At 31.8% G+C, this 14,702-nt stretch overlaps 1 protein-coding gene across 10 annotated transcripts in view; it reads right to left on the bottom strand.

Moving 5' to 3' along the window:
- The window catches only part of LOC148606889 (putative RNA-binding protein EEED8.10), a 52,723-nt gene that overhangs the window by 19,484 nt on the left and 18,537 nt on the right, over positions 1–14,702 (bottom strand). For 6 of the 10 annotated variants that reach the window (XR_015915441.1, XM_088546681.1, XM_088546676.1 and 3 more), the window contains 7 exons: positions 9,796–9,912; positions 7,323–7,417; positions 5,341–5,424; positions 4,369–4,444; positions 3,121–3,367; positions 2,678–2,791; positions 1,045–1,142 (listed from right to left, as the gene is read on the bottom strand). Coding sequence is in view for 9 of the 10 variants with exons in the window: in XM_088546681.1 (XP_088402807.1) it covers positions 1,045–1,142; positions 2,678–2,791; positions 3,121–3,367; positions 4,369–4,444; positions 5,341–5,424; positions 7,323–7,417; positions 9,796–9,882 (801 nt within the window). In the remaining variant the exon portion in view is untranslated. Of the gene's footprint in view, positions 1–1,044; positions 1,143–2,677; positions 2,792–3,120; positions 3,368–4,368; positions 4,445–5,340; positions 5,426–6,914; positions 6,996–7,322; positions 7,418–9,795; positions 9,913–10,691; positions 10,856–14,702 lie in introns of all 10 variants that reach the window. The other 4 variants (XM_088546678.1, XM_088546679.1, XM_088546677.1 and 1 more) reach the window with 2 other exon arrangements.

Genomic DNA, 14,702 nt, shown 5'->3' with positions numbered 1-14,702 from the left:
ACAACAAAATTTAATTATTTTAATGTTTTATTTTATTGTTATTAATCATGCATTATTTCTGTATGCGCATTTGACTGACAGTTTTTAACTCACAGATGATGGTTAAAACCACCCACTGACCTTTTTGTGGCAATCTTTTTAACCAAAAAAAAAATGAAATAAAAAATGGAGAGATATAATTCTCATTTCACAATAAAATTGTTGAAAAGAAATGGAAAATTAGTGCACAAAAGACAATTCAACAGAATCTGGCATGCATCCACTTTTCATAGGTCGTCTAATAACACTGTAAAAATAGGTCAATCATTACACACTTTGCATCCATTGTCAGAACAATGTAGGGTCATACCAGGTGACTGCATCTCCACAACTCCAAAGATGGCAACTGATGTCATACCATCACATTTTTTTGTTCCGTTTGATGTTTTCAACTTTTTATTGACATCTGATGTGATTATTTAAAAATTATGGTCAGCGACTAGTTTGTGGCAAAATAACCACATCCCGCAATAGACTTAATTCGCTATAACGAGTCTCTCAATGCTTATGAATCATCATTAAGTGGTTTATAATGAAGAGATGAGATACAAAATGAGTACACACTGTAAATTTTTGTACATTCTTTTTTTTGTAGATAAGGCCTTAAAATAACCAAGTACATGTAATAACAAATATAAATAACATAAAATTTGCATATTACACTTCTATAACCAATAAAACCAAAAGAGGTATCAAGGGAAAATAATGACTACTCTACTAAAATAAATTACAAATCAGGTTCCTCAAGGAAAACAATTTTTAAATAGATGGGTTTGATGTGTGCATAAATAACCTTCATTTTGGCAGTTTACATGTACATGTAAGGTCCAAAAGTCTGAAAAAAAATGAGAGATTTTCTCCAATAAAATAAGTGCTGTACCCATTTTAATACAAATATTTTAAACCATCACTGAGTAACATTATCATAAGACAAGCAGACTGACAGTACAGAATATATTTGTTTTTCATTCACTATGGCCAGCTAGAGTGGTTACAGAACGTTACCTTTAACTTTGTACATTTCTTGCCCAAAGTTTTCAGTGATATGTCTGTTACAGCCATCCCTGATAAATCTAACTCAGTCAGATTAGGACAGTTTTCAGCTGAAAACCAAAATTATATTCTGTATTTATAATTATGTACTATATATAGTTCATGTATCAAGTTCTTCAAAGATAATAACTAAAACAAAGAGTGAGTTACTTAAAAGTACTGGTATGTCAGTATATGTTCTTTAACTCAAATCACCACAGACTTAAATACTTCAGACAATGGTTTGTTGTAAGTAAAACATTTTAAAAGTAACATTTTAAATTACATACTCAAAAAATCTTACCACCAGTTTGAAAGTAAATCAATAATAGACAATATTATTTTATTTTTGGTGGTGGAGGGGTAAATTGAACAGTAACCTACAAGTGTGCATTTTATTTCATGTCTCAAGTCACTGCTGATGATGATCAACTGGGAAAATGGATCCTTGAGATAACATTACTATCTATAACATCAATAGACATTTCAGTGAGAAGTCTGGGTGATGCTGAGATAACATAACTACCTATAACATCAATAGACATATTAGTGAGAAGTCTGGGTGATGCTGAGATAACATAACTACCTATAACATCAATAGACATATCACTGAGAAGTCTGGGTGATGCTGAGATAACATAACTACCTATAACATCAATAGACATATCACTGAGAAGTCTGGGTGATGCTGAGATAACATAACTACCTATAACATCAATAGACATATTAGTGAGAGGTCTGGGTGATGCTGAGATAACATAACTACCTGTAACATCAATAGACATATCACTGAGAAGTCTGGGTGATGCTGAGATAACATAACTACCTACAACATCAATAGACATATCACTGAGAAGTCTGGGTGATGCTGAGATAACATAACTACCTATAACATCAATAGACATATCACTGAGAAGTCTGGGTGATGATGAGATAACATAACTACCTACAACATCAATAGACATTTCAGTGAGAAGTCTGGGTGATGATGAGATAACATAACTACCTACAACATCAATAGACATATTAGTGAGAAGTCTGGGTGATGCTGAGATAACATAACTACCTATAACATCAATAGACATATCACTGAGAAGTCTGGGTGATGCTGAGATAACATAACTACCTATAACATCAATAGACATATCACTGAGAAGTCTGGGTGATGCTGAGATAACATAACTACCTATAACATCAATAGACATATCACTGAGAAGTCTGGGTGATGCTGAGATATCATAACTATCTACAACATCAATAGACATATCAGTGAGAAGTCTGGGTGATGCTGAGATAACATAACTACCTACAACATCAATAGACATATCAGTGAGAAGTCTGGGTGATGCTGAGATAACATAACTACCTATAACATCAATAGACATATCACTGAGAAGTCTGGGTGATGCTGAGATAACATAACTACCTATAACATCAATAGACATATCAGTGAGAAGTCTGGGTGATGCTGAGATAACATAACTACCTATAACATCAATAGACATATTAGTGAGAAGTCTGGGTGATGCTGAGATAACATAACTACCTATAACATCAATAGACATATCAGTGAGAAGTCTGGGTGATGCTGAGATAACATAACTACCTATAACATCCATAGACATATCAGTGAGAAGTCTGGGTGATGCTGAGATGTCAAGTTTCTTTAAGTATAGTCCGCCTCTGATTAGAATTGAGCTCAGCTTGGTATCTGTTAAGGCTGAATAAATATCATGCAAAATGTACTCATACCACTGATGTTACAAACCTAATTTAATACAGTAACTGTAAATAGTTCATCAATTTTACACATGATACAATGCATTCACTACAGACATTTCTTTTTACTGCAATCCCAACTGCCAATATATAGTTATCCTTTACATCTTTTGACCAGCACTAAAATTCTAACATTGAATTCTGATTCAAACTGAAAAGAAGATTTGATATCTTTTATCTACTTTGATGCTTTGTAACAATGTCATGGTTCTTATCTTAATGAGTGTTTCTATGGTACAATTTTCACCTATAATCAGCCTTACAACATACCATTAAATCTTTGGAATATAGAATTAAAGTTAATGGAGTCATCTTTATTCCAGGCATGTTTGGCAATTGTACGCCATCTTCTACACACTCGCTCAACAGCCATTCTTTGTTTCCATGGCAACATTGATAATATCAAAATTAAAGTGTCATCACAGAGTTTGTTTATATGACATTCACTGACATCATCTGATGATCTTTCTTCACCGGTCTTATATTCATGAATTGACAGATTGTTGAAATCCTGTTCCTAAAAAGAAAGTAATGAGAAACATTTCTACAGTTGAACATTTAGGTTAACACAGGCATAGGATAGAGATAAATGATTTAATTTGATTTGTTATAAGCATTTTGACTGATTTGTTATAAGCATTTTGACTGATTAGTTATAAGCATTTTGACTGATTCTTTTGGGCAAGGTAAGTTATTTTGTAAAGAATAACTTGGTTTTGTGACTTCATTTACATTAATTGATCTACAGTCTGTGATTCAAATAATTACAAACTAGACAAGGCTTTGATGAAGGAACAAATCTGATTTTGACTGGAATCGATTAGAAATTAAATTTATAAGGACTGTTTTAAATTTGTGACCAAGTTATGCTTGCATAACAGACTTTCGGACAATTTATACTTGTTCAAAAACTGCTTCATTGACCAAGTTGGTTATTTTGCATAACTTGCTCAAATATTAAAAACAATCCTTAAATATATAAATAAATAAATGCAAATCTCTTATAAAACCAATGACATGTTTTATATATCATTTTCATATTTATCTTGCAGCCATTACAGAGACTGTTTTGTAAAAAGTACTTTTGAATCAAATTTGAGTTTTTAAAAGCTTTAAAAGAACATTAATCTAATAACAGCCACATACTAGTATTTTTTTAATTATTTTCTGGTTAAACATTAGACAATACCAGGCAGGGACTGACTCAAACTTTTGTGAGTTTTGTCATATTGGATAAGTTGGTGAAACTTCCACTTGCCAAAATAAAAAACTAGGTTCTGGTTCAGTCAGCACAAGCTGAACAATACATAAATGTGGATGTCGTTTACTTGCTAAGATGTCAATCTTATTTGTCCAGGGCAATAGGATGATCTTTAACATGTTTAATGTCTGACACAGCTTAGATTTTATTTCATCAATATAAAAATTTACAATTGTTCTGTGTGTCTCCTGATGTTTATTCAACTTCCATTACCAAATTCTGTATTTAGTATTGTACTTAATTTCTGTCCTTAGTACCTGTTTAGAATCCCAGACTGTACCCTCTACATGTTTAACCCTATTTGACTCCTCAGCATACAAAACTCTCATGATTCTGTAAAATTAAAAAAAAAAAGATTATTCTTAATTTTCTTTTATTAATAAAATGGCAAGTCAATATCACATAGTTTGTACATACTTTAACATGTTAAAGTTTCAAATTTGTACAAAAATACCAATCAAAGGATGATTTTATGAAGCAAGCAAAAAAAAGAATTTGGTAAACTGAGAATTAACTGTGTGGTAACAAAAAGAATCAGGTTTGTAAAAAACAGAATTCCACTAAATGGCAGAAGAAAATCATCCAATTACATACAACTAATCAACATTTCTGGGGTGTTGGGTGGTGTTCCAAGGAGGCTTAAAATTAAATGTACTAGCCAAGGGAACAATAGACAATTAAACTTAACTTGCCATCATTTAGTTCAGTTGTACAAAAACCTATGATTACAGAAATGAGGTGCACTTATGGCAGAGGGTCTGGGGCTACTCAAAGCCCCCTGGACATGAATATAATAATTATCAATTTGATCGTTATGGTGGATCCATCTGCACCATGAAAACTGATTTATTCAATGGGTCATAGTTTTCTTTTCCTCGTTTGTCTACCCGGACTTGACTTTTATGAGCAACTCGGCAGGTGTTTCTAGAAAAGCAGAGGACGCTTACCCTACCAGTGCACCTGGTCCATGCTCCCAGTTTTTAGTGCAGTCTGAGTTGCACATTTGCTTTTGTTACTTTGTATGTATGATTTTAGTTACTTTATGTTCTTTGTTGTGTATGTCTGTTTTCCATGTCTGGTCTTTGTCCCTGGATTGCATTCTTTTGATTACCGCTATGACCTTAGTTTCCTTGATTACTCTTGCAGTAATATAATAATTATCAATTTGCAGTAAAACACAACTAAAAATGTTGTACCTTTATACATGTTATTAATATTACTATAATTACCTTCCATCTAAAGTAAGACTGTCCTCATCTGCTTGTACAGCTTTCTCAACATTTTCTGCGCACCTGAATGTTATGAATGCTATACTGAAATGATGAGAGCAGATCTAATGATATCTCTGACAAACAGTTACAGGTGGTTTTACTTTCGGGCCTTTATAGTCTTGATATAGAAATATGTACTTCATTAAGTCTACTTTTTTTTGTATGTATATTGCTAAATCTATATAAAACTAGATAAAGTGATGCCCCTGCATTAAATCTTCATACAGCTATATCATAACTCATAATTGTAAAAAGCACTTTGTCAGATGAGTTATTGTGTCTGTGAGACACAAATGATGCCCCTGCATGTGGTTTTGAGTAAAACTCAGCATAGCTGAACAAAACTTGAACTCAATCTGTAACTAATCATGACAGACTCACATACCAAAAACCAGTCAAATATCTTCAAGCATTTACAAAAAAAGTGAAAAAACCATTATTTCAATACAATTTTTATAGTGCAGGGCCCATTATTTTGGTAAAACTGAGCATAGAAGAATGAAACATACTCAATTTGTAACTAATCATGACAGACTCACATACCAAAATGCAGTTCAATATCTTCAAGGGTTTACAAAAAAAGTGTGGAAAACGGTTATTTCCATGAAATTTTTTAAGTCCAGGGCCCATATATTTGGTAAAACTCAGTGTAGCGGAACGAAACTTAAACTCATTCTGTAACTAATCATGACAGACTCACATACAAAAAATCAGTTTGTCTATCCGGACTTGACTTTTATGAGGAACTCGGCAGGTGTTTCTAGAAAAGCAGAGGACGCTTACCCTACCAGTGCACCTGGTCCATGCTCCCAGTTTTTAGTGCAGTCTGAGTTGCACATTTGCTTTTGTTACTTTGTATGTATGATTTTAGTCACTTTATGTTCTTTGTTGTGTATGTCTGTTTTCCAAGTCTGGTCTTTGTCCCTGGATTGCATTCTTTTGGTTTACATAAAAAGTGTGGAAAACTGTTATTTCCATGAAATTTTTAAAGTCCAGGGCCCATATTTTTGGTAAAACTCAGGGTAGCAGAACGAAACTTTTACTCATTCTGTAACTAATCATGACACTCACATACAAAAAATCAGTTCAATATCTTCAAGGTTTTACAAAAAAAGTGCGGAAAACTGTTATTCCCATGGAATTTTGTTAGTCCAGGGCCCATTATTTTGGTAAAACTCAGCGTAGCGGAACAAAACTTTAACTCAATCTGTAACTAACATGAAAGACTCACATACAAAAAATCAGTTCAATATCTTCAAGGATTTTCAAAAAATGTGCGGAAAACTTATGGGACGGACAGAATTACGGACGGCACTACAGATGGATGGAATTACAGACTGACAGAATTACGGACGGACAGGGGTAAAACAATATGCCCCCCAACTTATCGTTGTGGAGCATAAAAAAATGACAAAGAAATGTAAAAACAGGAAAAACATTGCTTCAGACTTTGAAAAATCTGGATCCATCATGACAGGTCCAAAGGTGCATTTATAGAGGACTAAGTCCTCATAATGGTAATCAAATTTAGCCTTTGACCTTAGACGCAGGGAGAAGCTGATTTCTGTCTGTTAACCAGTAACACTCAGTAAGGATCTTTACTAGTTTTATATCTATAACAAAACAAAATGTTTAACTGTTCACATCTTTAAGTTTTTTTTAAATAAAAAAGAAAAATAAATCCTAGTTGATACAAAACTGTACACCTGCCTAATATTAAAAATGTATACTCTATCCTTTTCCTGGCATACAAATGTATGTAACAGTTCATTTCGTAGCCCTGCATTTGATATCAATATCCTACCACTATTCATCTCCTATGGATAGCTAGCAAATTATAACATGAACATGAATATTGCGTCATAAGTACAAATGTACTGAATAAAAAACAGTGTTTATAAATTTGTTTGCTCACTATCTTAACTTTAATAACAACATACCCTCTTGGTCTTTTGAGAATATGATCCTTCACTATGTAGCAGTATTCTACATCACCAAACTTTGAAAAGAACTTTGTCAACCACTTCTGAGTAACCTATGTAAAATACAAAAAGCACTAAACATGTACATACAGAAATCAGTATTATTATGGCAACCAGACCATCTTATTATCAAACAAAATGATGAAATCCACGTTTTTTCCACACATCTAATCACAAGGATTAGCAGTGCCATGTTACCTTTAATTGAAGGCTCTAAACAGCCTGAATCACTCATCTGGTGAATTTGGAATCATTAGTCGCATTGTTTGGATCAATTAAAGAGGTCCCTAGGTAAGTTACATCATCCCTGCTACCTGTTGAACCATCTGGGCCACACAAAAAGAGTCCAACAATGGTCAACAAATTTTCAGAAATGCAATGCAATAGTTAGATCACATCATGCTGAACACTAATACTGTTACTTCAGTCAAAATTTGTGTAAACCAAAAGTTTTTGAAAAATTTGCAAAAATACTGTTATTGACCCTTACTATACATTTTTAGTAATGATAGCCATGTTATAGATAAAAAAAATCTTCACATCAGTTCTCTGCATATTTAATACTCTAAGGAATATATCTGCAAAGTTTGGTAAAAATCTGTTCAATAAATAGTTTTCAGGAAAAAGATTTCAGAAATAATAACACAAAAAATAGAAAATAAATCATTCAAAATCAGCAATGACTCCAACACAGGTCGAGAGAATTTTATGAAAATTTTGCTGTGGATAAATTTCATCTTGTTGAACACTTTTATCCTGTCAAAATTAGTTCAGTTCTAATGGCTTCAGAGATATTTGCAACTCTTTCAAAAAGATTGCTTTATTGTAATATTCATTGTTAAAATTAATTAGAAATTAATTGGTATGTGCAGATCAATATTATCTAGTTTAAAACACAGACATCCACGAGTATTTCCATTTTTTTTCTGTTCTAAAGCTACCATAAGCTATCTTAATATTGCACTGCATCAAACCCACTAATCATAAGTAAAATATGTTTGATCTGAGTTCATAATGAATTAAATCTTCTATTTTCCCATTAAGGTGTTGGTAATACATGTCATCCATCTAATTAATCTAAAGAGTATATAAGGTAGAATATCATAAAAGCTGCTTTTCATTAGATTACATTTAAATACATGATAGAAGAGATTTAAATTACTGCATAAGAATGTATCAAAGTTCTTGTAATGAAAATAGCATATATGCCTCCAATGTTGGCATTTACTACAAAGTCAATACAATGGAATTTAGATGTGCTTTGGAAAAACAATCAATAATACAGAAGAATCATGTTAAACAAGAGGCTCCCACTTAATCACTCACCTGATTAAATTTTGTCTTTCAATGGCAATAAATTTAACAAGAAGTAGTCTAACAATTTTGACTCAAGAAGACTTTGGTAGGACTTTTCATAAGGATCATTACATGGCTTGACATATAAAGATGAAAATTCGACCACAGATAGACCTCATCATGCTTTTACCCTATGTCAGAATTAGGCTAAACAGTTTTGGCGATATATAATTGTAAAACTACAGTCTGATCCCATAAGTTCTATTTTCAATAATGGCTGCCATGTTTTTTGACAGATCAAATATTTAAACAAAGCTTTTGTGCAAGATACCCCAAGGAACATTCAGACCAAGTTTGGTTCCAATTAGTCAAGTAGTGTCAGAGGAGAAGATTTTTGAAAGAAATGACAAAAAAACAGCAAGAAAAAAAAAGTAGAAAAAAAGTGCAATAACTCCAAAATGGCTGAACAGATTAAAATGAAAATTTGACCACAGATAGATCTCATCTTGCTGAACACTTTTACCCATGTCAAAATTAGGCTTAACCTCACAATTTTGGAGTTATGTGTGAAAAACTACAATCTGACCCCTATGTTCTATTTTTAGTCACGGAAGCCACGTTTTTCAACAGATAAAAAATTTAAACCTAAGTTTGTGCAACATACTCCAAGGAACATTCATTGGTCAAGTAGTGTCAGAGGAGAAGAGTTTTGAAAGAAATAACATTAAAATAGCAAAAAAAGGGCAGTAACTCCTAAATGGCTTGACAGATTAAAATGAAATTTTGACCACAGATAGATCTCATCTTGTTGAATATTTTACCTAATGGTTTTGGAGATATGTGCAAAAAACTACTGTCTGACCCCTATGTTCTATTTTTAGTAATGGCAGCCATGTTTTTTATGGATCAAAAATCTACACACAACTTTTGTGCAAGATACACCAAGGAACAACTGTGCAAAGTTTCATATAATTCTGCTCAGTAGTTTCAGAGGAGACGATTATGAATAATTGTTACTGGACGATGACAGATGCCAAGTGATGGCAATAACTCACATGGCCTTCAGCCAGGTGAGCTAAAAAGTTATTTATTAGACTACATGTATAACTACATACAATTAACTGTATATACAAACCCTGTAGCTGATATTTCCAACAAATATTTTCCTTCTCAAACTGAATCTATCTGTTTGTTTTGTGTCTTCCATGTCACTGTAGAACATGAGATCTGTATCTGTATGATTTATTGTGATCTGCAAATAAAAACAGTACAAAGTCAAAGCATTAATAAAAATTTAATTGACAAGAAATAATGGTTAACGTTTGTTGGTTTAATTGAAATAATTAAGCTTTTTAAAGTTTCTGTAAGTTCAAGTTCTTGAAATCTCCAAGGGTTTTATTGGGTTTTATTGGGTTTTATTAAGGACACATATCCTTAATTCCAAAAGTATAAAAATAGAATATTTGACTGATTATGGCATTAAGTGAGTTCCACACTTTTTTAATTGTTAATTGTTAATTTTCTTTTTATTATTTAGCCATTCAAACAACCATTAAAAACATAACTAAAACTAAACTTAAACTTAAATAAAGCAAAGGGGGGATGAACTAGTAATTAAACACACATTGGTAAACAAAGAAATAATTAAAACCACACACAGAAAACCTATCATATAAATCAAGAAATTAATAAAACCAATATTAACTCACACTGTGCTTCACTTAAGATTGCATGAAAATCAAAAGTTGAAACGAAAAACACAATTTTTTTTTCAGTGGAAAATTACGGGAGCGATAAAAATACTTCAATCTTATTGCTTAAGTTAAAAAATGCAGGAGTTCTGAAATGTGAAATATATGGTAACATTGTTATATGTGTAAAATATTCCTGCCTTGGGGAACTGATATTGTTCCAGAAATTTACAAATTATAAAACTTAAAAAAAGGGATATTGCTGGAGCTGCTTGTGAGGGTAAAAATGAAATTTCAATTATAGTGAAACTTATGGTGCTTGCTTATAGGCAATGCCTACTTCATATTAAGCTACACTACTGATGATGTCATTTAGCTACTAAGCTGAGACTCTGTTGGTACAGCATGGGCTTGTAGTGTCAAGGTGTCCAAGGTTCAATCTGGCTGGTACTGTTGTTAATTTTATTGAATGTTTCATACTGTTTTGTTACATTAGTTGCCCAACTGAAACCAAAAACTCATGGTCAAATCAATTAAGGGTTTTGTGTTGAATCTAATCAAAATGGTATATAAACTTGTCAGGTCCACGGCAGGGTACCAGCTAAATAATGGGTTTTTAAGAACTTCAGGTAATACTTTATTTAGGTCCTACTAAAATACACCTGGACATGCCTGGAGACAATATCATATGCCTGGAAGATTGAAATATATGCTGAGAGATGGTAAAATGTGCCTGGAGGAAAAATATGACTCTACATTAAAAAAAAAAGTATAAAATACAATGAGTATGTGGCCATGTGCCATTGTAAGATAGTAAACATGTCTCTTTGAAACATTCACTATCCCATTTCCTTCATATGGTAGATGCATTACTCCTCATTTTTTCCATTAAGTGAATAAAACTTAGTAATTGCATACAAACTCAAAGAACAAAAACATTTCCATGTAAAACAATCCTCTTTTTTGCATAACATTTGGCCAAAAATGAGAAAATTCTTCTTAATTGCATAAATATATTCCAAAATCGACCAAAAAATGTATCTAAATGGGAAAAACAGTACATAATTAGTGAAATTCGTCAGTTTTCTTAAGAAATCTGATTCTAAAATAATATTTTCTCTTTCTTTTGACTACACACTAAAGGAGGAATCTATTTAGGAATGAGGAAAGAAAATGGTGTGTTTCCATTTCGCCTAACGTGTGAATTACAGGTAAAAAAGGTAACAAGAGTCTCCCAGGAGCCTGAATCACTCTCCTGGTTTAATTTTTGCCTTTCAAGGGTAATAACTCTAACAAGGAGTTGTCCAACAATTTTGACTCCATTTGATTCATTGGAGACATTTGTATACCTTACAATAAGGATCATTTCAGCAACTGAAAGCTATTGGCTAAATCTGCTGTCTGACCCCATTGTTCTATTTTTAGAAATGGCAGCCATGTTTTTTTACTGATCAAAATGTCAACTTTCATTGAATTTTGTAGAACAGAGGAGAAGATTTTTTAAAGTACAGTGTAATAACATCAAAAACAGCAAAAAACATTCAAAAAGGGCAATAACTCCAACATGGGTCAACAGATTTTCACCAAAATATAACCACAGATAGATCTCACCATGCTGAATACTTTTACCTGTCAGAATTTGGTTAAACCTAACCGATTTGGGGATATATGCAAAAATCTGCTGTCTTCCCCAATGTTCTATTTTCAGTAATGACAGCCATGTTTTTTAACAAGTTAAAAAATCCAAACAATTATTTTGTTAAGGATACCCTATAAAAAAATGACATCTTTCATTGAATTCTGCAGAGTAGTTTCTGAGGAGAAGATTTTTTTAAAGTAATAACATGATAAACGGCAAAAAACATCCAAAAAGGACAATAACTCCAACATGGGTCAACAGATTTTCACCACAATTTGACCACAGATAGATCTCATCATGCTGAATACTTTTATCCATTTCAGAATTTGGTTAAACCTAACTGTTTTGGAGATATATGCAAAAATCTGCTGTCTGATCTCAATGTTCTATTTTTAGTAACGGCGGCCATGTTTTTGAACAGATAAAAAATCCAAACATTCCTTTTGTTCACGATACTCTATGAAACAACCACCTTAAGTTTCATCTAAATCCATTCAGTAGTTTCAGAGAAGAAGATGTTTGAAGAAATTGTTAACGACAACAGACAGTGATGACATCAAGGACGGACGCCAAATGATGGCAATAGCTCACATGGCCTATGGCCAGGTCAGCTAAAAAAAGTACTAAGGCAAAATGGAATTTTTTCCTATTTTTCTTTTGTAAAAACAATACTGTAAATTAATGAGATGTTGTTACGATGAAACAATTAATTATAAAATCAATTTGATCAACTTTTTATTCTTTTTAAGCTATAAAACTTAAAATGTTTGAATATTTTTCAAGTTATGATTTTTCTTGATAAAAAAATCATTTTGAAAAGATACTATTAAAAAATATAATTAATTTTTCATGTATTAATACAGATACAATTCAGGGACTAATGAAAAAAAGAGAAAAAAACAATAAAAGAACAGCGTTCCAATGTCCCCCAGAATAAAAAAAAAAGTGAGGAAAACTTTAAATTCACTGAAATTTTCTAGGTCCAAGGTCTTAACTTCTATAAAAATCATTCAAATGTAACAAAAGTCAAACTTAATCTATAACTTCATATAGTAAGACTACATACAAAATATAAATCAATTGGTAAAAGCATTACAAAAAATGTGGAAAACTGTATATTCACTGAAATTTTCAAAGTCCAAGGGTCGTAACTTCCGTAAACATCATTCAACTCTAACCAAAGTCATACTTAATCTGTAACTTCTAACAGTAAGACTACATACAAAATATAAAATCAACTGGTAAAAGCATTACAGAAAAAAGTGTGGAAAACTGTAAATTCACTGAAATTTACTACGTCCAAGGGCCAGAACTTCCATAAAAATCAATCAACCGTAACCAAAGTTAATTTTAATCTGTAACTTCTCATTGTAAGACTACATACAAAATATAAAATCAATTGGTAAAAGCATTACAGAAAAAAAGTGTGGAAAACTGTAAATTCACTGAAATTTACTAAGTCCAAGGGCCATAACTTCCATAAAAATCAATCAACCGTAACCAAAGTTGATTTCAATCTGTAACCTCTCATAGTAAGACTACATACAAAATATAAAATCAATTGGTAAAAGCATTACAAAAAAAAAGTGCAGAAAACTGTAAATTTGCTGAGATTTCTAAGTCAAAGGTCTATAACTTCTGTAAAAACCATTCAAATGTAACCAAAGTCAACCTTAATCAGTAATTCTTCATAATAAGGCCACATACCAAAGCCAAACTTATTTGGTAAAAGCAATTACCAAAAAAAGTGTGGAAAAAGCGGATGCCCTGCATTCCAATGTCCCCTTGCTACACATCGTTGGAGACAAAAATTTAGTTAAAAAATGAAATATAATGTTTTTAAAATAAATTCAATAAGTATATATGCTTAGATCTGTATCAAATTGATTAAGTTATTAACAAAGTACTTATTACAAGCATGTAATCTTCATATTTTTTTATTGCAAATTTCAATATCAATAAAATGACATTACTTATTTCAGAGCATAAATAATTGATAATTTAATGAAATAAGCTAAACATCAGGTAACTGAAAGTTAACTTGCTTACACTTCATCATTCACAAAATCAAATTAAATGAAATAACCAACAAACAATACAAAGATATTAATATACATGCATATATAAGGTTTAATTGCTATAAAAACACAAAGAAGCACTTAATTACATCTTTACACAAGTTACTATGTAGCCTTAGTTCACTCCAAATCTTACTAAGGTGAAATGACAATAATTTTATGTACCAAATTTTACACCTAAGGCGAAATAGGATCAAGCCAAGAATATACCTCACTTAAACCATGAAAATATAAGGTATTTTCTCTTGAAATTACAATTTCTGTTATTTACATTTTTTTTCAAGCAAATAGGATATGGTATTGACAGGAATCCACAGTATACATTTCAGTGAATCATGTTTGAATTAAAAGACATTTTACCGAGTGACAAGTTTCTAAAATGATAAAAATAATTTCACTAAAACTCTAAATGAATAAATAATGAAACTAGTATTTCAAATTAATATGTAAATTTCATTAAAAAAATACTTATAGAAAAGGTTACAGACCACCAATTCAACCAATGAGCATTTGGAATGTACGCAAAAATAGTCCTACGCAGAAATTACCCCTGTTCCTCATGGTGCTGTGAAAAAAGTTCTCATCTTATTTAAAAAATGTAAACAGTTTCTGAAAGGAAAAACATTTCTGTACA

This window comes from Perna viridis, chromosome 9 (assembly GCF_037379345.1).
Source record: "Perna viridis isolate PV_CMFRI_1.1 ecotype Kerala chromosome 9, ASM3737934v1, whole genome shotgun sequence".
Lineage (NCBI taxonomy): Eukaryota > Metazoa > Mollusca > Bivalvia > Mytilida > Mytilidae > Perna > Perna viridis.
This window is presented reverse-complemented; position numbering and strand designations above follow the sequence as displayed.